At 35.7% G+C, this 26,562-nt stretch overlaps 1 protein-coding gene and 1 pseudogene across 1 annotated transcript; both read right to left on the bottom strand.

Moving 5' to 3' along the window:
• Window positions 1-2,152: 2,152 nt before the first annotated feature.
• On the bottom strand, window positions 2,153-7,305 carry LOC142632273 (uncharacterized). Its single transcript, XM_075806699.1, has 4 exons — window positions 6,997-7,305; window positions 4,918-4,976; window positions 3,189-3,370; window positions 2,153-2,356 (listed from the first exon to the last, which is right to left on the bottom strand). The coding sequence occupies exons 1-4, from the start codon at window positions 7,160-7,162 to the stop codon at window positions 2,284-2,286; spliced, it is 480 nt and encodes a 159-aa protein (XP_075662814.1). The 5' UTR covers window positions 7,163-7,305; the 3' UTR covers window positions 2,153-2,283.
• A 4,637-nt stretch (window positions 7,306-11,942) lies between these two features.
• LOC142632348 (protein NRT1/ PTR FAMILY 3.1-like) lies at window positions 11,943-14,605 on the bottom strand (annotated as a pseudogene).
• Window positions 14,606-26,562: the final 11,957 nt, after the last annotated feature.

Below are 26,562 nucleotides of genomic sequence, written 5' to 3'. Positions count from 1 at the left end.
ATCCAATCAGAGTTTGTCTTTGGATATCATTTCCTAGTCATGAGAGGGAGTCCTTCCCTTCTCCTACTCTTCCAATATCTTTTACCTTCTCCTTGTTCTCCTTTGGTACCTTCGGTTTTGTAGGTTTATTGGTGTCTCGAGATAGGCACACTGTTTCTTATAACCCTTATAACCCTGATATTATATCTTCCTAGGTTCTCGTTCAGTGATCTTTTAGGCATATTGCTTTGCAATACGGTATACTTGTGCTCAACACCATAAAGCTCTTTTTTTTTTTTGGGTCCAATAATCATGTTTCACATTGTATGCATTTCTTTACTTATATCACATCTTTAATCTCTATTCCCCCACTTCTTTGCTCTAACGTTTGTTTTTTTTTAGAGCTAAGAGTTTTCTTCTCTATCCATTGAAAAACTTACAATAGGTTATCATTGGGTTTGCTTTGCACTATCCAATACCTTCCAATGAATCCGATACAGCTGACCATGTCATTGAGCCAGACAGCTAGTACAACTATCCCTTGAAACATATCGAATCAAATATCAGTTTGTATTGGTCATACTAGGATTTTTCGACAGTTTCGGCCAGTAATATCAATTTAAGCAAGTATCTTCTCTTCTATTTCCTCTTGCTTCATTTTCTCACATTTCTTCTCTTTCTTAACCTCCTTTAGCATTAACATAAATGGCTCTTAATCAAATATTATTTATATATATATATATATGTGTGTGTGTGTGTGTGTAATAGCCCCAAATAGTACATTGATACCTAATCAATATTGAAATAATTTTTACCTCCATCCATATTGAAGTGACCTACGGTACAATATTAACAACTTTGGTATACACTATACACAGATATATGATATTAATTATCTGGAGACCTTATCTCCCATGGCACACCCCAATTTTGTCAAGATCTTGCCTTTTGTCATGATTAGTTGTTTTTGGACTTTTAAATCAGCTTAATACAAAGCATGTACTCCTTCATGAAGAACTTCACAAGAAAGTATACATAAATCAACCCTCTCGGTATGTTGTTGCTAGAAGTGAAAACTTTGTATGTTGATTGCGAAAGGCCTTATATGGTCTAAAGCAGTGGACTCTTGCATGGTTTGGTTGATCTAGTGCTGTTGTACTTGGGTATAGATTCCAATATTCTACCTCTGATCATTTTGTATTTATTCGTCATGTTACTAAAATTATTGTCTTAATTGTTTATGTGTACCAAAAGTGATTCTACACTATATGTATGGTTGATTTGAAAAGATATTTGGATAAGCAATTCTCTATGTGCTCTTTGTTATTTCCTAAGGATTTAAGTTTACTTGTTCTTCTCAAGGCATCTCTTTGCCTCAATAGAAATAAATTCTTAATCTTCTGTCTAAGACTGGTATCTTAGGTGCTTGACTTGTTGATACTCTTGAACTCCACTATTAAACTTGATGGCAAGCACTGTGATTCGCTTCTTGATGTTGATTAGTTGCGAAGTCAGGATTCCTTACCGTTACTTGTCTTCATATCCATCAGTGTAGTTAGTCAATGCATACTCCTCGTCAATCTTCCCATGCAGTTATTTGCATTACCTTAAGGATACTCCTAAAAGAAGACTATTGTTACTTTCTCTATCTATGACATGTTTTAGTGATGCTAATTGGGATAGTCTTTCTTCTAGACAATCCACCTCTAACTATCATACCTTTGTTGGAATAATCTTGTTATTTAGTAAAAGGCAAAATGTTACGACCCGATTTAGTGCCAAAGCCTAAATATCAAGCTACGATTCATACTATTATTTTTAAAAAATATTATGGATTCAATCTCTCACTTGTACCTTGGGTATACTGTCTATGCACATGCATTGTGACAATCAAGCTACTACCTTTAATAACCATCTGGTATTCCATAAATGTACTAGACATATAAAGAAGAGAAGACAATATTATTGAGTTACAAGACTCTTGACTTTTATCATTTTTTTTATATGCGCATGTGATTTTACATTAGCATAAGAATATTCTTAGTCATTCCACAAATCCTAATATAAATAAGAGACTCGTTATTCTAGACCTAGACATTTGAGAAATTCTCTCTCTCTCTCTCTCTCCCTTTAATCCCAATATTTCATATTTTACAACTCAAGTCCCTCAAAAGACTGAAATATGAAAATAAAATTTTCATTGTCAGAGTTTAAAATTTCACTGAATTTTCAGAAGGAAAATTGGGGTGTTCATAATACATTAAAGACACAAATGGGGGAAGTGACGGCAGGAAAATAACTATCTCAGATTGCAGAAGCCGCCTTAACTTTTTCTCGTAGGAACTGCAGTACATGTTCACGTTTCCAATTGTCAATCCTGTGACAAGGTAGAAAAATAAAATAAAAATCTTAGTGAAAACTGAAAAGTCAGTAAAACTACTTTTATTCCCTCAACGAAAAAGAAAAAATGCATAATTAAACATGACATCATAGACATTATTCCTTTGAAAAAGCCTAAAACTAGAGGCATGTATTTTCAGTGCCACCATCGGACTACACAACTCTCAATTGCAAATGCCATAACCAAAGCAAAGAACAGAACCCTCATATGCACCCTCCACACCAATTTCAACTAGTTTAGGCACTGAATGGAAGCTAAATCTCAGGTGATATGAGGTAGAGATTGCACCACTCTTGAATCAAGGCATCATCAATTTTACTTTGACCTTTTTCCAGCTATATCGTTGGTTTTTTTTGGGGGTAATATTTGACTTCCAGATACCCCAAAATGGTAATAAGGTTCAGGTAGCTACAAATTTTGGATGAAGGCAATATCTATATTACTCAGTACCTCTTGCTTCACCCTACAATACTCATATTAAAGCCGACAAAAATGGTGAAAAATCTTTGGAAAACTGCAATCCAACACATGGAAACATAGAGTGCAACATATGGTGCATGACAAAGTGGGACAGAGAGAAAAGGGGAAGAAAAGAGCTTTGCTGTGGGGGGGGGGGGTGCGTTGTTGAAAGAGTTGAGCGAAAGGCAGCTAGCTACAATGCATGTGCCACCTTTAAAGGTTTCAGCGTTCAACTCCACTATCATTAGTCAGGTCAGGGAAATCTCTCAACCCAAATTCATATCTATCTGTGGCTGCTGTGCCAAAAGAGTGTGGGACCAGCAACAAATACTAATTGAAAGAAGCTCACCTTATTGTTTCCTTCTGTTGGCCTGCATCATCTAGCATAATCAGCTTTGGTGGAGAATTGAAAACATATTGAACTTTAACAGAAGGAAATTGATCCTTCTCTTCTTCAATAAAGCCCACAATTTCAGGATAGAAAACCAGTTTCCTCATGCAGACCTCCAGAAGAGCACCAGAATAGGTGATCTGCAGTTTCAGATAGTTAGTGACAAATATTTCTTCTCTTCTTGAAATAAAGGAACAGAAAAATAAAGTTGAGGAGATTTAAGATCAAGATAAAATGTATTGCACATAATAAACACTACGATGTCAGCCCTTTGGACAGGTCCCCAGTTGGATATGTAGCATTGGCACGTCTACCAAGGAGCCATGCCCTTTTTGAAACAACAAATACACTTCTAGGATACTCAAATAATTTCAAAAGAATTCTTCAAAAGTAGGAGTATGAGCAAGGTGGAAGGTGACATGAGTTCAATACCCACTGGGTGCATGTCTAACTAACGAATCAGGGAAAAAAAAATCAAAAAATCAAAAGTTCTAGACGTTCAGCAAACATGGGATAGACAAGCAGAAGACACAGATATCCATGTCCCTGTCCATGCAACATAGGTTTATTCATATTTTAGTATCATATTATGATTTATGCATATTTGTATTTTCTACTCCTTTCCTTGTCCTCCCCCTTCTCGCATCGTAAAATTGCCAAAATTTTCCTTATTTCTTAAATATTCACAAAGTAACACACATGAACTTGTACTGAATACGTATTTTACATATAAATGCACAGTTCTACCATGTTCCCTCCGTCTGTGTTCAGTTATTTTAGGACTTGTCTCCTCAGCATGTTTGTGTCAAGATATGGTTCTGGCTTTGTGTCTATGGCATGCAGCAAGTTTGATCAATCCAACGATGAAGAGAACCAAAGAGCACAATAGATCATGCTTTCAGTCACCAAAGTGATGTCATGGAGCCATTTTATACCATCTTAAACCAAATACCCATGAATCAGTAGTGGTGCACAATTTTTGAATCAACTTAAAATGGTCATCAAAATTGGGCTCTCATGAAGTATTATTTAAAGGAAAATAGTTCTGTTTACCTTTTATCTAAAATGAGTATATATAGAATTGGATATTATTTTCTAGAAGCCAAGATACATGTCATGATAACTGTACTCTGTGAGCTCTGACTCTGGCCATTATTTCAAATATCACCATGACACATAACTCGTGTAAATATGCAAAATTCTCTTTTGTCTATGAAGAAACTTAAAGGGGCCCAAAATTCAAACTACTTAACTACCCAGTGTAACAAAAAAGCAAAATCGCCCTATCACAGGTGTATATCAAATATACCAGTGGAAGGTCATAAGGGGCCCAAAATTCAAACTACCCAGTGTAACAAAAAAGAAAAATCACCCTATCACAGGTGTATATCAAATATACCAGTGGAAAGTTAAACAAACATCTTTTAACTACCTTCACTCTATTGAAAGCTGCACAAAATGTCCAGTAAGGGTTTGAAGTTAATAACTAATATGTTTGTGCAAAGCCTCGAGGAAAGGGGGACAAGGATACTGGAGTCAAACAAGCAAATTTTCATGAAGGGTGATCATAGCAGATTTTAAGACTATTTGAATTTTTTTTTTTTTTTTTTTAAATGCCCAAAAGTTTAAATGCAAAGCATAAATTTTAACTTCTTGAAATTTATTATATATACGATATTTTCCATACCTTGCTCATGGAATCATCAGAATCCTCTGTGCAGCACTTTAAACAGTCTGATACCAGATCTACAACAAAAACTCTGCAATTTAGCATTTTTATAACCATGCTGAAAGTAGTGTGTACAAATCAAATGCATTTTGAAGTTCATGAGCAAACTTGAGTCCAATAGATAAGTCAAAGAGTTGAGCAACAAGACAGACACTATATCTGTAAATTTCGTAGTCTATCTAGTACAAGGTTCCCACATCCCATCACCTACTGTTGTTGAATTATAGCTCAAGTTGTAATTACCCTTTGCATAGACTACAGGATTGCTAGTTCTAGTTTTTCCCCTAGTACATATGATATTGATGTAATATCTAGACTTCACAATAGTAACTAAATTCTAAGTATAATGATATAACATCATTTCTGAAAAAAAAAATTCAGGGGAAAATGAAATACCATTGAATCAGTTCCTTTCTCCTATTTTTGTGGTTTACAAGGATAACCTTTTAATGTGAAGAAAAAAATAAAAAAAAAACACAAAACCATGACGCAGGTAATCTTCTGCTTCTCAACAACAACAAAGTTTTAGTCCCAAAATTTTCGAGTTAACCATGGATCCTCAACAGACTAATCGTAATCAACTGCAAGTATATTTCTTGGCCATTCTGTCCTAGTCAAAAGCATACTTTCTTTCACTGCTTTAAACATGTTTATTTTTACTAGTTCAATCAATGCTATTCTAGACCATCCTATTAGTCTTTCATTCTCTCAACTTGAAACAAATCAGTCTTTCTCATTGTCACATAAATTACTCTCCTTTTCTCACGACCAAGCCATCTCAAGCGACTCGTTCTTATCTTGTCATTGATAGGAGTCACCCCTATCTTTAGACAAATTTCTACAATCAGTATCCTATCTTTCCTTTTATTTTCTCTAATTCATCTTAACATTCTCGTTCAACTACATTCGTTTATGAATATGTTGCCTCTTAATAACTCAAAATTCAATCCCATAAAGCATAGGTGGTCTTATAATGGTTTTTATAAATGGATTTTTGATGAGTTCTCCCCAAGTATAAGACCAGAGACTATAAAACCTTTAAACTAGAAGCCTTAAATTAACAAATAATGATCACTACCTAGGGTAGATTTTAAAAAGATTAACTGGAAATACATATGGCCAGAGGAGAACACAGGAAACCAAACTAGTGTATGCAAACTTCATCATGATGGGAAGAACACACTAATACCTTTGCTGGAAACCCAAATTTATCTCTTCCATAATTCTAGGATACTAAGTTATTCCAAACCATAACAATCCATTTAAATTGGGTTTCTTTGCCGAACCTACAAGAGCAACATTATTAGAGATGAATGGGAGTGCTTCAATCATATGTATACAAGAGGTCCTCTTAAAACTTACACTATGATCAACAATTGCATACAGGGATCTTAAAAAAATAATCTTAACCCAACAAATCAACTGCAGTATCCAAGGTTATTAACCTTGAGAACAAATCATACAAATACCAAAATAACAATTTACGAGTTAACTAGATTCAACTTTGTATTAAATTCCAATTCTAAATGAAGAAGAACACTTCCACTTCTCATTACTAAAGACAAAAAAAAAAAAAATCATAAATAATAAAATTTACAAAGAAAAATCTTCCATTCAGTGCCAAAAAAAAAAAACTTGTATAGCTTAAATCTCAATTTTACAACTAAGCAATACATTCTAACACCAAAAGCATTCAAAACCCAGAGAATCACATAACTAATAATCAGCAAATACCACAAAAACCAACCCAAAACAAATAAAAAGGCTACCACTCAGTACTAGAAAGCATAAAAATAAATATAACCCAATAACATATCCAAAACTTGAAAATTTAAATCAAGCAAAAGACTTTCAACCACAACCTTGGAAACCCAGATAATTAAATAACTAATAATCAACATAAAAACACAAAAAACTTGTAAAAAGAACAAATAAGATATGATTTACAGAGAAAGCTAGCATTCAATGACAAGAAAAAAGAAAACACAGATACAATTATCCAAAAAGAAAGTGAATTTGTGGGTAGATTTAGATTACCTTGATCCTTGACATACTCAGCGAGAGTATTGCAATCAGAGCAAAGAGCGAGTCCCGTGAAACCCAGATTCTCACATTCCCTTGAGCTCAGTCTCTCTTTTGCAATACCCAAAGGCACTACAGCAAACAGCAATACTATAGTATAGATATAGATCAACGAACCCATCTCTCTCTCTCTCTCTCTCTGTGTTTCTGCGTCGAAGACTCAGTTTCCTTTTCAGTTTACGATGTTATTGACTTGGTAGAACGGTGAAGAGGTAAACGGTAATGTTTTGAGAGCCCACAAGGTGTCGTTTTGAAGCCCAAGAGTTTGAAACGGCTTACGTTTGGTTTGTCATATGATAAGTTTTTAATTACAACGTTAATTTTTAAAAACGATGTTCATTCATCATTGTAAATTTTTTTATGATTTAGTATACACGTTGCAAATGGCCTCTATAATTTGGGGTGGATACTGAATAAGATTTACTGATATATTATTTTATATAAAAGTTGCAATTTGTGTTAATGTGTCGTGTTTATGTCGTGTCAAAGTATATATGTATGGATATTCAAAGATATTATTTAATAAATTTAATAATCGTTTCAAACTCCTCAATACTAGCTGTAAGTGCACAATTGCACCTGGACCTAAAGACAACTGTGGGCTCAGGCCCAATAAGCTTTAAACAATGAAATTTGTAGAGTGTGAGTTTGAAATCTAGTTTAGGGGTGCTAGAAACTTGATAAACAGGCTAAGGTGTAAAAATACTTGCGAATAGTAAATGATTATTGCAAAGGAACTTCCTCGGACATAAGCCGATGACAATTAATGTATTATTTTTCTTTATTCGTTGAAGGTTACAATTCCGAGTCCCTCTTTTTGTAACTGACTGATCCCCTCCTTTTCTTTGGCCTCTACTCCTCTTAAATACTTTTTTTTTTTGGTACTTTATCCACGTGTTGCACAAATCTTATCCCCTTCCTCTTGACACCACCTTATTCAAGTGTTTAAACAGTAACCAGAAGGTTCAGTTCTACTGTTCAGGGGTCACTTCCCCATTAATGCGGCCAAGGAGGTAAGTGCAGGATCTTTAATGTGGAGGTAGCAGCCTTTTCTTAAGATATTTCTCTAACACCGGTGCATCTAGAGGGTACAGGGATCCCCCTTTTAACCAACAGTCTTTCCGAAACTCTGCCTTAATCTTTCTAGCGAATCTCTAAGTCCTCCCGGGTCTATCCGAAGAGAGATTTATCCTCGGATGCATCCTCGGACCCTCGGCGTATGGGCCGATTTGCAGTCCTAACGGTCTTTTAATCAAGAACGAATTGGTCCTTCTTGTCAGAGCCCAAAAGCCCAAATACCTGCTCGGGTCCTTTTACTCCCCACACTAGCCTTACCTATTAATTAAATAGGTTGACATGACACAACCCATTTCAACTTGTTTAATATACAATTTAACAAAAAATAATATATCCTATAAAAAAAATGAGACTTTTTTTTTCCCTTTGTTTTAGGTAAAATGGCTAGACTTTAGAGTTTCAACAAATAATTTATCAATACAAATATTTTAGTTATTTTAATTACTTAATTATATTTAGAATTCAAATTAATTTTAGAGAAAATGAAATTTATTTATATTAATTGGGTTGATTTTGGGTTAAGTAAGTTAATGTAGAATTGACTAATTTATTAATTATGTTAAGTGTAACCCATTTTTGATACTAATACTTTACACTAAACACTCACTAACCCACAAAATTTTAGATATTAATTTGGATTGTGTGGTAGATAATTTAAATGGACAAAATTTTCTTCCAAACAAGTTAGGTAGATTGATCTTCCAGCTTATTACATGGCATCTCAAATGTCTCAAATGAGCTTCTCTTAATCACACATACTAGTTAATAGAGTGATTCTAAGAATACTACAAACTTTATTATATAGAACTTATAAAATTTATGTGTCACTAATCATAAAAAAAGTAATTCAAACATTCTTATACTCTCTCCATCCCAATTTGTTTGTCCTATTTGAAAAGTCAAACTTTAAAGGAAATATCATTTATTGTCTTGTATGCCTTATAAAAATGTATAAGTTTACAAAATTACCCTTAAATAAATTTATACGTTTTTTTTTAAAGAGTTATTCTTAATGAGGCAACTAAAAAGGTACCCTAATTAGATTAATTTTTAAAAATATTTGTTAGTTTTATTTTCAAATAGTTTTGAAAATAAAGTAGGGGTATAATAGGAACATAAGTAAATTAATGTCTTTTATTTTTAGAAACAGGACAATATTTTGGGACATTCCAAAATGGAATAGAAGACAAACAAATTGAGACGGAGGGAATATTATATAGTTGGAAGTGGCATTGATCAAGTTCATTGACACATTAGTTTGTAAATATTTTTAAAATATAATTGATAGTAGTTATAGCATTTTTTCTATTTAATAATTGTGTGCATTGTTTAAATGAGTACAACTAAGCCGTAGTAGCAAACTATTGGGATTGACTATGGATCCTCAGCAGACTAGTCAGTGTAGCCCTTAATCGTTTTTCATTGCATCTAGGGTCCAATGCAATGCATTATTAGTAGAGGGACGTTTCAACATGTGTTTGTATTGTATCCATTCATATTAAAGTCATTAAATTTTAGATTGGTTGTCAACCTACTGCAAACCTCCTCCTCCTTCTTTCAGACTTAAATCCAATGTGAAAAAATATATGACACTAAGTGCAATCACAAGAAAGACCAAACATCTAGATGACTAAATCTTTTGAGAAGACCATGATGAGGTATGATAAAATATAACTTCAACATCGTCTATGGAGGTCGTTTAGGACAAGATCAGGAAAGCAAAGGTTATAAGAACCTCGTCCATAAAAAGCTCGTCCATGTAGGAAGAAGCTTGGACGAGCTTCGCATGGTCAAGTTTTACAAAACCACATCGTCTCGTCCAAGGGAGTTATCAACCTCGTCCTGAATAAGGTCGTCCATAGGGGAACGACCTTCCTGGGAAGCGAGGTACGCTTGACAGGAGGACCCTTGGACAAGCCATTGACACTTAGGAAAATTCCTGGGTGTGTACTACAACTCCTTATTACATGCATAACCTCCAATGACCGTTATGTGAGAAAAATATAACTCCTAAGTAGTTGTGGAAGTTATCTCTGAACCCTCACACCTCCTTAAACCCAGGAGAGGTTACAAGTTTAATAACTGTCTTTAAGACACTATATAAACGCTCATTCAGACCAAACAAAGGTATGTTTTTTGACATTTCCTAAAAAGTTGGAACTCCAAAATTATAGAAAGAAAAACTAACTTTGTCATCGAAGGGTTCTTGGTTGGCATCTCCGATCACCTTTGATCGCTTTTCTTTCTTTTTCAGGCCATCAAGACAGTCGGTAGTTCTTTCTAATCTGAAGCATCCAGCCTACTGATTTTCTTCGCATCATCAGACCATACATCTAGTCTCTATATTTTTACCACTTCACCACTACAAAACTGTATGACTAATTTTAACTCCATTATAGCATATCATAACTAATATTAAAATGCTGCTAAATGTTTCCAGATGTCTTTAGTCACTATTGAATCTCTAATTACCGTTGCTAGATACTGCTTACTAACTCGAACTTATTGACTACTGGAAGAGGTACTCCTGTTCTCTTGCTCGTTGAATGAACTTCAATGTTTTCTAAAAAAATAAACAAAATCATAGAATTAAGGATAAAAATAACGGTAGTGACGAGGTGACCCATTGTTTGAGTTTTAACTAGTGAATATCAGTATGATTAGTGTTTTTTCTGTAATTGGATGCTGAGTATTTTTGTTGAATGAATTAGTGAATTGGATTTTGAAGTTGTAATGAATTTGTTGCAATGATGCAATCCTTGGGGTTCACTTTCATTATCATAGAAAGTGTTGGGTTATAAGACTTTAGGTTTAAATGTATTAGAACTCTAATTTGTAATGTTGACAAACCATGATCAAAATGGTTTAGTCTTGTTTAAACGTGCTCAAAGTATGTGTCTTTTATGTAAAGTTGGAATCGAGTTGCTGTAGGATTTATTGTGTATATCTGCCTGGTTCGATCGATCGAGAATTAAACTCGACCGATCGAAAGTCGTGTAGATTGTTTTTCTGTAGAATTTTCCAACTTAGCCCAAGCCCGTTTTGTGTGTAGGGTTTTGTGTTTTGCCCTAGGTATAAAAGGGAAAACCCTAACCATGTTTTATAGATACTTTTTATGCTGTGTGTGTGAATCTTTTGTGAGATCTAGATGTGTTTGCCTTCACATACGCTTAGGGTTATCAAGATCTAGATTGATGTCAAGAGCTTGGTGATCAATTCAGTTGCAGATTCAAGAGCTTAAAGATATACAAGCGGAAGTGCTTGTGCTTGCTGGGAATTCAAGAAAGAAGTAGTCCATGGACTCGGAGCTATCATGTGGTCGTGGTAATAAGTTTCCTACTCGAGGTAGCAATAGGATGTTAGTGGTCTAAGTCACTATTGTGTAAACTTTAATTCTTTCATAGTGGATTCAATTTTACCTTGAGGATAGCTAGGTTAAATCCTCCCTAAGTTTTTTACTGGTTTGGTTTTCCTGAGTTATCATATTGTTGTGTTCTTTATTTTCCGCACTTTACAATAATATGATTGATATGTGTTAACCTAGAATTGCAAAATTTATCTAAGTTAATCACTTGGCTAAATAACTAGTTTAATCTGTTTGTGTTTAAGGGGTCTAAAAACGTATAGAAAGGGATAGGCCCACTGTTGACCGGGGGGGTTGGGGGGTATTTGAGTTGGCTTACACAGTATTACTACTAGGCTAAAAGTGAATTTTTTTTTCTCACTTAAATTAAAATGCAGGATCAAAGGACTTTAAAAGAAAAAAAAAATCTTGCTTTATGGTACATTATTAAAATATGGTCATTCCTTATCAAAAAACATTCCTAAGTTGTCACATTTCTTCCAGGCTCTACCTCTCCATGTCCATTCTTACTATCTAAGATCATATAGGGGATTTTATAAGCAGCTAGTTCTTCAACTTCATCCTTGCAAATTTCACTAACCTTTTCAAATGGCTTATAGGTATAAAGCCAACTACATATCACATAATATACGAGATTTACTACTTGGATGCCACTAACAAGCCAATAGTAGTATTCCAATCTTCCCTTATTGTGGTTCGTATCAGGCAGCCAGTTGCTTTTCTTGCCAGAATACTTATGAACTAGTGATACTATCAGTGTACCAAAAAAGTCTCCCATTGATACTGCTATCCAATAGTGTGCTGCAGCAGTACTTCTCATGCTTTCAGGTGATTGATGATAAAGAAATTCTGTGTTCCCCACAAAAATGAAAACTTCAGCCAACCCATGCAAAATTGAGGTACCAACCAAAAAAATACTAATAGGAATAGTTGCTTTTGGATCATCCAATAAGTTGTGATCAGCAGCCACTGCTTTTCTCTTGATTTCAACAAATGATGCAACAACAATTCAAGAATGTTAACCACATAGCCTACACCCATTCTTTGTAGGCATGTGATACCTAATGGATTCCCAGTGAATCGTGAGCAAAGGGTACAAAGAGACGTTCATACATAATAAGGCCAATAAGCATGGTTATGTTGCTAAAGATAGGCATGGAGGCTGGAGAAATTAGGAAGAAGTGAGACGTGACAATCCATAGTATGAGCTTCAAGAATGGTGAAGCTAAGCTGGTGTGAAGATGAGGCAAAAAGTACAATTCCAGCTGCCCATATAGGAAATATTTGGATAATGGATTTTAATTCCTCGACTCGATGAATAGTGGTAAGCCTCCATAAATTTGGTGGCTTTGAATCTGTTGCATTGCTATCCGTTACAACTGCAGCTTTATCAAACCACCTGCAATCAAATACACAAGACTCAGTTTAACCATTCAATTTATGCTTGCTAGAATAATGGTTAAATTTAGAATTTCTTAATATTTTAAAATTTTGGGACAATAGGTAATTTTGTCATGGTATCATCAGAGCACGTGATCCTAAGTTCAAACCTGTCTTTGCTCTATTTTTGTACCTCCTATTTAATCAGTTATAAATCCCATGTGTTGGGCTCCATTTATTAAGGGGAAATAAAGTGAATTGTATTCGCCAACATTTATACTAATTGAACACACTATATTAGTAATGAGCATTCATGAAGTACATATCCCAAATTCTATGTGCTTCACTCTATCTTTTTATTTTTTAAGGCATCTTAAATAATTGAATAAGATTAGTCACTATTAGATGAAGACATGAAGTACCTCTCAAAACATGCTTTGCATCTACAGTGACGTTCTACATTATACTTAAAGAATGTTTTAAATTGCTTACTTAAATTGATTGGTGTGTAGAAGCCTTTCATGCAAAGAAATGGCAACATCGAGCTCTTTATTTTCATACAGGAAAGCAGGGTCTTTTGGTACTACTTCTTTCCTCTTCTTCACTCCTGCAACAACTACTTGAGCCAATCTAACCAAAGGACCACTCGCAGGTTTGATTCTATTGTAAAAAGGTGAACCCACCAAAAAGGCTATAATTGACAAGGCCATGGCTATGGTTGGAACTCCAAGACCCCAGCTCCAGCCCACATGTTCTTGGATGTAAATCACAATAGTCAGGGCAGTTAGTGTTGCCATTCCTATGCTAAAGTAGTACCAATTGAACAAATTCCAACTTCTTGCTGCTACACTTGATTTGGTCATGTCAAATTGGTCTGCAGCAAAGGTAACAACACATGGCCTAATGCCACTTGTGCCAAGAGATGTAAGTAGCAGAGAGATGTAGAGGACCCAAAGCTGCAAGGTTGAGGCTTCCTTGCAGTTCATTTGAGTTGGGCACGGTGGAGGCTGGAGCGTTGGCTGAATTGCTGATATGGTGATGCTAATCAATCCCTACAAGATGAAGAATTAGAAATTGATAAACATTCTAAATTTTCACAAGCCAAATATATGCTCATTAAGGTCGTAGGTAATTTTAGCATTTCTTTTATATATAGAGAAGTGCCAATTAAAGTGAAAGGCTCTTGGCTCATTATTGAGGTTATTTTATTTTATTTATAAATAAGGTAATCTATCTATTTCATATGGCTAGAATGAACAATTTTTTTTTCCGATGCCAATGTTAAAATAACAAAACAAAATAGGACAAAGTTTAGCTACAGAATCGGTTGTAGCCTTAGGTTACAAACTTATTCAATATCTTTTTATTGGAGGTGAATTTTGACAAATCCACTATTAGATTACATCTTCTTCTTATATCCTCTATGTTGGCAAAATTTTAAGGAAATTAAAGATCAATAGCTATGTCATCAATACATTTTTAAATAGCAAATTTTTGTAATTTAAAATTATGCATAAAATATAAGTTTATAGATTATATAGTAAACAATATCCGATTGACATAAAATTAGACATTGTATTAAGAGCATAAAAAACATGCAATTCAACGGTTAGATTTTTAAAATATGCAGTAATATTTATTTTATTGAGTGAGTTTGTAGCCTAAGGCTACAACCAATTTTGTAGCTAAACTTTGTCCAACAAAATATAGACAGACCTGGGAACATTCCGATAACGTTTCCATTACAAATAATGTGGGCCAAATGAAGGGCCCTTAATAATTAGAATAAAGCTAATGCAAGCTTTGTATGTATAATTTTCTATTGCACTCAGAATTTAAAAAAATAAAAGAAGAAAAAATTTCTATGGCTAGTCTTTGATTTTCCAACTGGAAGAATAGAAACTCCTTCTTTTCGTTGGATAAGTGGTCAAATCTTTTCCACATAGCATTCCACTTCTAGTGGTCCAACTTTCTTTTGATTTTGTTTATTCAACAATAGGGGACAGCCAAAAAAAAAAAAAAAAACACAATTCTAGATTGGGAGTTTAGTTTAGTTTAGTGAAATATTGGGACCAGTACTAATGTGTAGTATTAAGGCGGCTTAATTGCATTTGGATCAAAGTTGTGCATATCTAACTCCAAAATATTTACCAACTAGCATATGAAAAATAGTACTAGGAACACACTTTATATATATATATATATATATATATATATATATATATATATATATATATATATGTAGTACAAGTCAAGCTGAGAACCTTGATTTATTCATCCCAACTGATGATTCATTTGACCCCAATCAGTCCCAGTTATCATCATGCATCCATCATAAAGGCAATTGCATCTCTACATCCATTGTTTTAAAAGACAAAAGGTTTTTAAATAATTATTTGAAAATCTCAAATGATCCAAGTCTTTTTGGCAGGATAGAGAGAAAGCAATATTTAATACCACTAATAAGTGGATAATGACTTCTTCGACAGAGAAGAGGAACAAGGGGAAAACATCAGCAAGGGGCTATCCTCAAGACAAAAGACTACCGGCGGGACAGTCTTTTGTAATGCATGAAGGCGCATCCTCTACCAGCCATAGAGGATCAACATCCCTTCAGGAATTTGTCCCGACAATGGTGACATATTCCAGTGGTGATATGACTATTGTTTTGCAGGAAGTTTTATCCAGGACTTTATAATTCAATGATGGAGCTTATACAGACTTACCTCACTCCATTACATGTCTCCTTGATAACCTCCAATTTGCCTTCACCTTAAAAAACCAAGAACTTTTCCAAAGAACCCTCAAAGCACTAGAAATTCACCTAGTTAACCTTAAGGCTAGGAATGAAGTCTTAACCAGTCAACTCTTTGGCAAAGAGGATATCCATTCAATGGATAAAATGATTATTATGGGCACTGATTATGCTAGGCTTAGTCTTAAGACTTAAGCCACTCTAAGAAGTGCTACTGCCAACTTGCCATCAGATTTACAGTCCCGTATTCTGAGAAGTAAGGCTATGACAACATCCCTGGACCTTTGGTTCAAACATTTCAAAGTTCTCGTCACAGCCACTATCCCTAACCCAGATGATATTGATAATGTTCTCATGCAAGCCACATGGGAAGAACACTTTGGAAGCAGCTTCAGAGTATATGAAAATAGACATCCCTTTGCTGGACTTTTGGTTAACTATGAAGAAGGGGCAGATGATGATGAGAGAAACCCGGCTTGGCTCTCACAAATGTTTGAATTTGGTTTCATCAAATTCATCAAGCTAACAAGTCATGACCAAATCAGCCAATTACCACAAATTATCCAAAGTGCTGTTAAGCAAATCAATAGCCTTTTTGTTTCCATCAAATGTTGGAGTACTTTACCAAAATGGGACAAAGATAATTGGATGGAAGTCTAGCCCTCAAAGCATCTTGCCCTCAAAGCATCTTGTCCTCATCAGTGGCTTTACCTATCAAGGGCCATGGTATGAAGGAGACACATATCTTTCAGACAAATACCCTAATGCTCTGGCAGAATGCTGGAGGAACTACTTCAATAACCAGATTCTTGATGTTAGCCAAGACCTATGGAAAGACTACCATATTATAGGTTCTACAGATAGGATCTATGTTTTTGGAAGAAGACCATATGACTCTGCCATCAGAAATCTTCGAAGAACTGGTCCTGATAATCCTAAGAAGTTTCTCACAGGAAAGAATCCTGAGCATGAACCTCTCTTATATTGTGGACTCTGCAACCACTATGCTGCGTATCATGAGCATGAATGCAGCGATGATCCCCAATGGGATCCCTACGAAGGATATCCATCAGATGCTCCTGATACCGATTAAACAATCTTGACTAGCACTCTTTAGGATAAGATTCCAATCTGGTTACTATTCCAAATCAGCACCAGCCACTGATGTGAATAGTACTCGCACCCAGCAAATTCCCCGATAGATTACTATTCATCCATCAACAACAGATGAACAATACTCCGAAAAGTAAGGGGACAAGTCACTATTCATGAACAGTAATAGTTACTGTTCACAATCATTCACAGACACAATCATTTAGAAGCACTGTTTGCTTTCGGTGGAAAAGATTTTCACCTCAGTAAAAACATTTCACCTTCCATGATTACAGCAATCTTCAAAAGACTCCAAGGCTCCCTCCAGTCTATATAAGACAGCCAAGACTCTATTTTGAAGCAGGTCTAATTTTAGGAAGAACTCTAAAATACCTTAGAGGTTTAATTGTAGCTCTAATTACCTCACTCAGCTTTGCCTCCTCTTTACAACCCAATACTTGTAATCAGATGGCACCCCTTTACACTTGTAATACCTTAGTCGGTTTTCACAACTGTAACCCCATGGCCTCAGTCGACCTTTATTTGTATTTTCCACACATGGCCTCAACTGGCCTTAGTTTGTAACTTTACCAGGCCGACTGAGGCCATGGAGTTACAGTTGTGAAAATTGGATAAGGTATTACAAGTGTAAAGGGGTGCCATCTTATTACAAGTATTGGGTTGTAAAGAGGAGGCAAAGCTGAGTGAGGTAATTAGGGCTACAATTAAACCTTTGAGGTATTTTGGAGTTCTTCCTAAAATTAGACCTGCTTCAAAATGGAATCTTGGCTGCCTTATATAGACTGGAGGGACCCTTGGAGTCTTCTGAAGATTGCTGGAATCACGGAAGGTGAAATGCTTTTATTGAGGTGAAAACCTTTTCCACCGAAAGCAAACAGTGCTTCTAAATGATTGTGTCTGTGAATGATTGTGAACAGTAACTATTACTGTTCATGAATAGTGACTTGTCCCCATGCTTTTCGGAGTATTGTTCATCTATTGCTGATGGATGAATAGTAATCTATCAGGGAATTTGCTAGGTGCGGGTACTGTTCACATCAGTGGCTGGTGTTGATTTGGAATAGTAATCAGATTGGAATCTTATCCTAACTTAATCACTATCCAAATTATAACCACTGTAAGGATCTTGTGAATCCTAGAAGGGGTCGATTGGACAACGATTTACTGAAGCTTCAGAAGAGGCAGGAGAAACCTTTCCTTTTGTCTCTAGCTGCTCTGACTGGTCCATGAGTTGTTGGGTAAGGTCTTTTAGTTCTCTGCTAGATTCTCTGGCGATATGGACGGAGTCTAGGCTAGACTGGGATCTTGTTCTGTGAACAATGGGTTTCTGGACTGGAGGAGGATAGTCCTTGTAGACTTGGTTGATGATTTGTTCAATCTTAAGACTGTCCCACCATTTTACCGAAAATTCTCTGTCCAGGAGATTGGTATTAATTTTGTAGTCCCATTTACTAATCCAGTGAATCCTGAATCTCTGGGTGAAAAGTAGAATTACTGGAAATTGGGAGCGATGGCTTGAAGTCTTATATCTTGAATCAAAATATCTTAGGGCATCTTGTAATGGTTCTGGGAAAATTTGAGGGATTGATCCAAATATTTCCCACCACTTGAGGAAACATGAAGGAAGCTGGCCAAAAAAATCTTTGCTAAACATTAAAAACCATGAATGATCATAATTTTGGTTTTAAAAGAAGAGAACTTTTTCAAAGGCGTTCATGTAGTCATAATAACTATAATGGAGTTTTGAGCCTGAGGAAGACCTATAATTCTTGAGGGTCCTTAACAAAGAAGGATGTTGACCCCAATCTTGGCAACTAACGAAGCCTGTGATGATGAACTTGTGATAGAGGACTAGGGGGGTCCCTTTTGTTGAAGATATTTTCTATTTGAGCAAACTTCTCTTGGCTGAGGATGCTCTTATAGAATTTGATATTTTTCTCTGGATGTCTGGGTAAGAAATGCCATTCTGGTGGCAGGACTTCCATGGCTAGGGCAAGAGGATCTGTTATATGAACTAGGTGGGGTTCAATATAAGAGATATGCTGGAGGAAAGATTTCTTAACATAAGAAGATCTTCCTTTCTTTGCTGGGTAAGAAGAAGGCTTTTGGGTTTGGATAGGACCAAAAGGTTCTTCTTCAATGCAAGGGTTGATTGGTCTGGGTGCTGAAGTAGCTAAGGCTGAGCTGTAACTGGGTTGGCTATGAGGTGGTCGTTCATAGTTTGGTTTTGGGATTGTCGAAACCAAATAACGATTGGCAATGTTTGATGGTGAAGTTGGATTATTCTGTCCAAGGTTCTTTGCCTGACCAGGGGAGAATGGGACAATTTGGCTAGGAGTGATTGGGACAAGCTTGCCAGGGTTCTGTGCTTGACTGGTACCAACAAGGTTTTGCTATTTAGGCAACTTAAAGGGTTGGGGCTGTACGGGTTTCTTTTCGGACATCTTGGTTGTGACTCTGCAAAAATTCACGGGTTGAGAAATCAGTAATGCTGTTCTGGCTTCCTTCAATGAATTTAACATCAAAGTCAAAAACGGAAAGTATGGCTTGCCATTGTGCAAATTTTTTTTTTGATGCAATGTTTTGAACATCTTTTTCTAAAATATGTTTTGCAGATTTACAATCAATTCTTATTAAAAACCTTTGGTTCAAAAGATCGCTTTGAAATTTTGAAATGCATAGCACTATAGATAATATTTCTTTCTTAATAGTGCTATAATTGGTCTAAGTAGGAGTCCATATTCCTGAATGGAAACAGACTATCTGTTTAGGGGAATTAGGACAAATACGCTGGTGGAGAATGCCACCATATCCTACGTTAGAGGCATTTGTCTGAACAATCTTAAAGGAATTGACTGAGGGAAGTCCTAGACAAGGGAGAGTCTTGACATATTTTTTGATATGTTGGACAACTGTGGTATAGGTTGGAGTCCATGGAGATGGATTGGTTCGAAGCCTATCAAAAAGGGGTTTGCATTGCTGTCTGAGATTTTGATAGAAGTCTGAAATGTAATTGAGGGATCCTAGAAATCTCTGAAGCTGAGTTTTGTCTAGGTTTTCATCTGGGAACTTATCCACAAACTGGATAGCTCTAGCTATGGGTTTGATAACACTTTGATGAATATCAAAACCTAAGAATCGAACTTTGGTTTGGAAAAGTTTAATCTTTGGGGCTGAAACAACAAGACCATTAAGCGTGATGGTATGGAGAAATGCTTTTAGGTGTTTCTGATGTTGTTCCAAAGATTCTGAAAAGATGAGCACATCATCGATGTATACAATAGCATGGCTGGAGAATGGATTGAAAATCTCATTCATGATGTTTTGGAATTCAGAAGGTGCATTCTTGAGACCAAAGGACATTACATTCCATTCGTAGTGTCTGAAGGGTGTGGTGAAGACTGTCTTATACCTATCAAACTCTTTGATTTGTATATGCCAAAAACCACTCTTCATATCAAACTTATTGAAGACCACTGCTTTACTAAGCTTGTTGACTAAGTTTTTTTTGTTGGGAATAGGGTACCTAATCCATTCTAAGACTTTGTTAAGGGGCTTGTAATTGATAACTAATCTAGGGACACCTCTTTCTATCTCAGCGTTTTTCTGGACATAGAAGGCTGGGCAAGACCAAGGTGATCTAGATTTTCCGATGATTCCTTTCTTAAGGAGATCCTCTATTTCTATCTTGCAGGTATCCATGAGCTCTTGGTTCATTTGGATAGGTAGAGCTTTGGTAGGGATGTCCTTTTCATTGAAATCTTTGGCATAAAGAAGGGCCATCTCATGTCTCTTTCTATACCAAAAAGCTGTAGGTAGATCAGAGCAGATTTCCTGCTTAAGTTTTTCTTCAAACTGTTTGATCTTTTCTTGGAAGGTTTTACAAGTTAGTTGTTCCTCAACTTTCTTGTATCTCATTTCTTCCTGAAGGTACTTAAGGTGTATGGTCTTGGCACTAATCAGGTTTAAGGTTTTAGGGACAGAGACAACCTGGATGGTGCTAATGTTTCTAGGCTCTGGTCTATGAAGAAACTTAAACTTGACGGTCTGGCCAAAGGGATGGGTAGTAAGTCCTTTACTATTCACTGTAAATGGATACAGTATGCACAGAAAAGGATTTCCTAAGATGACCTTATTTGTCATATTTTTGACAAGAACAAATGTGGTTTTGAAACACATGTTGTGTTGACAAACATGTGCTTTTGGAAGTTTGAATTCAATCTGCATTTTTCCACCACTTGCGGATGTCAATCGCTCCGAAGTCTTCTTGAAGTACTTGGAGGGAATGATTCCTTCTTGAATGCAGTTAAGATCAGCACCTGAATCAATTAAGGCTATGACCTCGAATTCAAAATCTTTGCTAATGACAATCCTGACTTTGGAATGCCATTTCTGGAAGTTAATCCTACTGATGGTATCTAAGAACTTTTCACCGGATGGTTCTTGGATTGGATTAGCTGTAGGGTTAACTGTTTCATCTACTTCATCAGAAGGGTTTTGTAATGAGGGACCTTCCTCATTGCCTTGATGAGAAGTATTTTCCAATTGTTGGATCTTAAGCTTTTGCTTTAAGGTTCTAATTTCAAACTTAATTTCTTTAGCTTCCTCTTGAAGGTTGTTGACTGTGACTTCCTTCTTTGACTTGGGAAGCTTATCATGGATTTTCTCTGATTCTATTTTTGGCTGCTAGATTCCTAGTTCCTGTGTATTGGTTTCCTGAACTAGGTGTCATGACTAGTTTCACCTATACTAGGTTGGTTATAGGCAAGGTTATCCTTAGCGCCACAATCTTTTCTGAGATGGTTCCGTTTACCACACTTGAAGCATTTCCCAAACTCCTGTGGAGCGAGGGTTTCAAGTTTCTTGGCCTTTCTATAGGCCTTGGAGGCTATCCTTAACCTTGGAGCTCTGTTATCCCGATTTTCAAGTTTTTTCATCTTCTGACGTTTCCATTTGGCTTTTAGGGGTTCTTTCTCTTTTTCGGTATCAGAGGAGGAACTGCTAGAGGCTGTACGAATGTCTAAAACCTTAAGCAAGGGGTTTTGACTAGTTGATACTGATGAAGGGGTGGCTGGTTCCTTCTTCACTAGTTCATCTAGTTTCTGGGCGACTATTTCTAAAGCTGTTTTGTCCTTAGGGTAACTGAGGTTGGTGTGCCTAGTTGTGGGTAACTTGACTAAGGGTGGATGAGTAGACTGTACAACTTCCTTAGTTGCATTGGGTCCTTCTATGGTCCAGGCTTTGGTAAGAACACAAAACTGCTTGCGTCTTCCAAAGTAGTTCTCAAAGTAAATGAAGAAAGGGACATTACAAGATAATTCCTTCATGAATGTCTTCCATGCTTCTAATACTTTTACCTTTTTCTCTCTGGTGTGGTTGGCTCTATAGGCTTCTCTCTTGAGTCTGTTTTCTTCAGAATCAAATTCTTTGCCTAAGGCTTTTAGATAAGGGGTGAACTCTTTCCTACGTACTAAGAGCTGGTGGTCTATGGGAGGATACTGGGATTCTTGCTGAAATGGTAGTTCCATATCAGTTCTAGATGGGGATGGAGGGGATTGCTCTCGGTTGTCTTCCTCATTGACAACTGAGCCCTGTTTGGCTGTGTAGCAGGGTGTGCTAAGTTGGGATTTGGACTGGACTCCTTGGAGTTGGACACCTAGATCTCTTCTAGACCTTGGGAATGGAGATCCTAAAGGTCTGGTCGAGCTGTACTGGGATGCAAGTCTATCTCTAAGGTAGATAGGTGACTGCCTAAGGGGTTGGTGTAGATCTATTGGGGATCTAAACTGGGATTCATCCAGAGGTGTTCTACACTCATAATCTAGAGGAGTGCTAAGCCTAGATCTGTCAAAACTTAACCTAACCGCACCGTCGGCTAATTGCTGGACAAAATCTAGATCTGAATTCTGGGCTGGGTTTTGGATCTGTAGAGTATGGTTCTCATTCTCTAAAGTCCAATTGGCTGGGAATGTGACCTCTGTCCATTTCAGGGTTCTTGGGACCTGAATCTTGGCACTAGGGTCAATGGTTTGGATGAGAGTTCTCTCCCTTCTTCCTCTTGTCAAGTGCTCTGACATTCATGTTCGTTCTCATGCACTTGTAGTAAACTCTGTTTACCAAGGCAATCTGACTGGTTCCCTGCGTCATAAGGGTTCCATGGGTCTTGATATTGAGTGTGAGGGCTTTGATGACATTGTCATCATGGATGTGGATAGCAAAATCAGGGAAACAGTCAAAATGGACTGGTCTGTTGCTAAGGCTGGTTTCTATGGTTCCTAAGAGGCTATCATGAAACCTAATATGGTGAGCATCTCTGAGGGCCATAAGGATTGAGTTGTTCAAACCTATTCTGATGAGCGGTTTAACTCCGACTTGGACTAAACCTATGTGTAGAAAGTTATGTCCTTGCTTCCTATGTGCTAAAATGGCTGATGGGGATAACAAGTAGCATGTCTCGTACTCCTTGTTTATACCATAAACTTGTTCTATAGTCTTGACATGGTAATCTATCTTGAAAGCCTTTTTTTCCAAGACCATGAGGACTTATAGATCTGACTGGTAGAAACTTTAGAGATATTCCAATCTCCTATGTCTAGATCTACATTTGATAACTCATAAGACTCTGAATTAATTATTCCTACATCTGCTGGTATCTCAGGGAGGGACGATGGTTGGGAACATCTACTGCTAGTAGAAGAGTAACTTCTAAACAACCTATTCATTTTTCTGGATTAAAAGCTTAAATCAACAATTACAACCCATTCACCTTTATCCTCAAACTTCTCAATCTAACCCTTAGATATGAAACAGGGTATACTCTTAAGACAAAAGCCTTATCTGTGCAAACGCAATCCGACCACTTACTTCCACAATGGGGGCCACCCTTCACGCCTTCCACACGGCTCACACGGGCTGACCAAACCAAACCAAGAAGATACTGGACTTATAGGGCTAACAACACAGACCCGAACTTAGAATGTCTCAATAGTACTTCTGCAACAAACTTCTGGGCTAAACACAGAAACAAGAAGAAGCAGATAATTGGGATGCAAATGTTAATTTTTGAACAAGTAATCACAAAATAATAAACAAAAAAAGTTAAGGAGGCTCAGCCTACCAACGGTACAAGTAGAAGAAGATGACGAAATAGTAACAGATGAAGAAATAAATAAATGGGAATGGAAGAGTTATCATGAAATAGATGTAAAACAATATATGGGGTATGGAAGATATATCCATGAAAATAACTCAAAATAATATAGTGCTCAAAATAACTTGAATAACTATGGCGGCAGTGCCGACCAACTTGATTGAATGATAAAAATGTAACTTACAACTTCAACTGGGCCAACTTGGCTCTGATACCAAAAGGGGGGTAAAGCCTTTTTCCAAGACCATGAGGACTTATAGATCTGGCTGGTAGAAACTTTAGGAATATTCCAATCTCCTATGTCTAGATCTACATCTGATAACTCATAAGACTTTGAATTAATTATTCCTACATCTGTTGGTATCTTAGGGAGGGACGATGGTTGGGAACATATATATATATATATATATATATATATATATATATATATATATATATTCTTTCGCACACACTTGAAATACAATTAGGATTGTGACTTTGAGTCATGATAAGTCATAATGTCAATGCAATTCAAGCGTGTGTAATCGAATGTGTATAATAATTACTACCCTAAAATAGGTTGATGGGTGCTATTCGAGAATCTTTACCATATATTGTGATAATGATTGCAATACTCAATAGTGATTATATTAGGATCATTTAATCTGATATCTACGAGAATAACATAATGAAATTACCACTTGTTCTAAAAACATAAAAGCATTTAATCATTATTTTAACTTAGCTCATATGTATTTATTGAGATAGTAGCATAAGAATAAAATGGACTTTTGCTCTTATTTTTAAAAATATCCAGCAAATTGTCCATGTTCTGAAACTATATAGCTTCGTGGTCTTGTTTTGGAAAATTGAGTTCCAAAAGAGGAGCACGGTGCTTAATAGTTTGAAAGCAAGGACATTGTATTGAATATTTTAAAATATAAGTACAAAAGCCCATTTTCCTCTTGAAAGAATAAGCAAGAAGCTCTATTTGGATATCTCCCTAGCTGAGAGAGTTCCTTAAAAATATTGTCAATCCCAGACAAAAGACAACAATAGGAAGAGACTAGTTGTACGACTAGAACAAGAATTTGCGAACATACCAAATATGAATGGCATTGTTTTGATTCCTCCAATCTTCTTCTTCTTCTTCTTCGTCATGATTTTCCTTTCATCCCTTATCTTCTCTTGCTTCTGATCAACATTGGCCATGTTCTCTATGTCCAAGTACTCCATCTGTGGTTTTCAACTTCACATGCAAAGGCAAGTTCCAAGAGGACTACATATTACGGTCGGCAATTGGCTTTAGGACCAATTGAGTGCAGAGGCAAACTATAAGATAGGTGGGACCGTTAATGGCATTGTTTCTGCATGTCATAGAAAATACTACCCACTTTGTAAAACCTTTAAACTAAGGTAAAAAATGTATATGAGTTGTATTTAGCTTAGGTGGTAAAATATCGAATGAGAGATTTGGGGTTCAATCTCCACCTACACCAAAAACCGATTAGTGTTTTAGTCTAATGATAAAGAGTTATTATCATAAGGGGACCTCATAAATTGAAATTCTCTATAAAAAAAAAGAGGAAAAAAATAGAGTATTTAAAGGAGGTAACAGTGGATATTTAAGGAATATTATTTAGATTTTAAAAAAGTAATATTATTTAATGATTAATTTTTTTAGAAGAATTTAAGGATTTATTATAAATGGTGAAATTTACTTTTTATTTTCATTTATTGTTGACACATGACATTTTATTGAGATATAATTAAGTTTGATAATTATTAAATGCTTTCACACATGTTATTGTTATAGGTTTTGACAAAATGACACTTGTCACCATTTTGTGTATTTACTAGTTTTAGGGATTCAACTTTTATAATAGGGGTAATTACACTTCCATTCTTTGAGATTTGGGAGAATAACAGTACTCCACCCCAAATTTGAAGGAAAAAAAATACTTCCCTCTCTTGAGGTTTGAAAAAATTAACACTCCCCCTTTTTGTTTATATTTGTAATGAAATATTCTAAATTTTTATAAGAATCTATTTACAAAAGCATAATAATAGTTACTAAAAAATAAAAAATAAAAAATAAATTTGGAATAAAAATTCAAAATTTATCAAGTACCAAAATACTTGCCACAGCAAATCTCTCCATAAGCTATTGAAAAAAGAAAAAAAAAAAAAGACTAAGCAAAATTCACACTTAATACTTAAAATACACTTTAATAATTAAAAATTAAAAAAAATTAATTATGAAATAAGATAATTTTGAAAACCTAGATTAATACACAACATTTTTAATATTAATTTAACCACGTTTGGTCAATTGGATGTCAAAGTAGGAAAATGTTTTTTCTCTTCAACTTTGAGGTAGGGTGTCATTTCTTCAAATCTCAAGGGAAAATAGTGTAATTAACCCTTTATAATATATGACAATGCACATTCAATGACATTTTTTTTTTCATTTATTGTTGACACATGGCATTTTTGTGAGTTATAAATAAGTTTGATCATTATTAGATGTTTTCACACCTGTCATTTGTTATAGGAAGGGACTCGCGTCACCATTTGTGTATCCATATATATATATATATATATATATATATATATATATATATATATATATATATATATATTTTACACTAAATCCATCATAATCTTTCTCAATTTTTATTTTAACATAAAACTTGATAAAAT

Source organism: Castanea sativa, chromosome 4 (genome assembly GCF_040712315.1).
Source record: "Castanea sativa cultivar Marrone di Chiusa Pesio chromosome 4, ASM4071231v1".
Lineage (NCBI taxonomy): Eukaryota > Viridiplantae > Streptophyta > Magnoliopsida > Fagales > Fagaceae > Castanea > Castanea sativa.
Note: the sequence above shows the minus strand (reverse complement) of the source record. Positions and strands in the feature narration are given on the sequence as shown.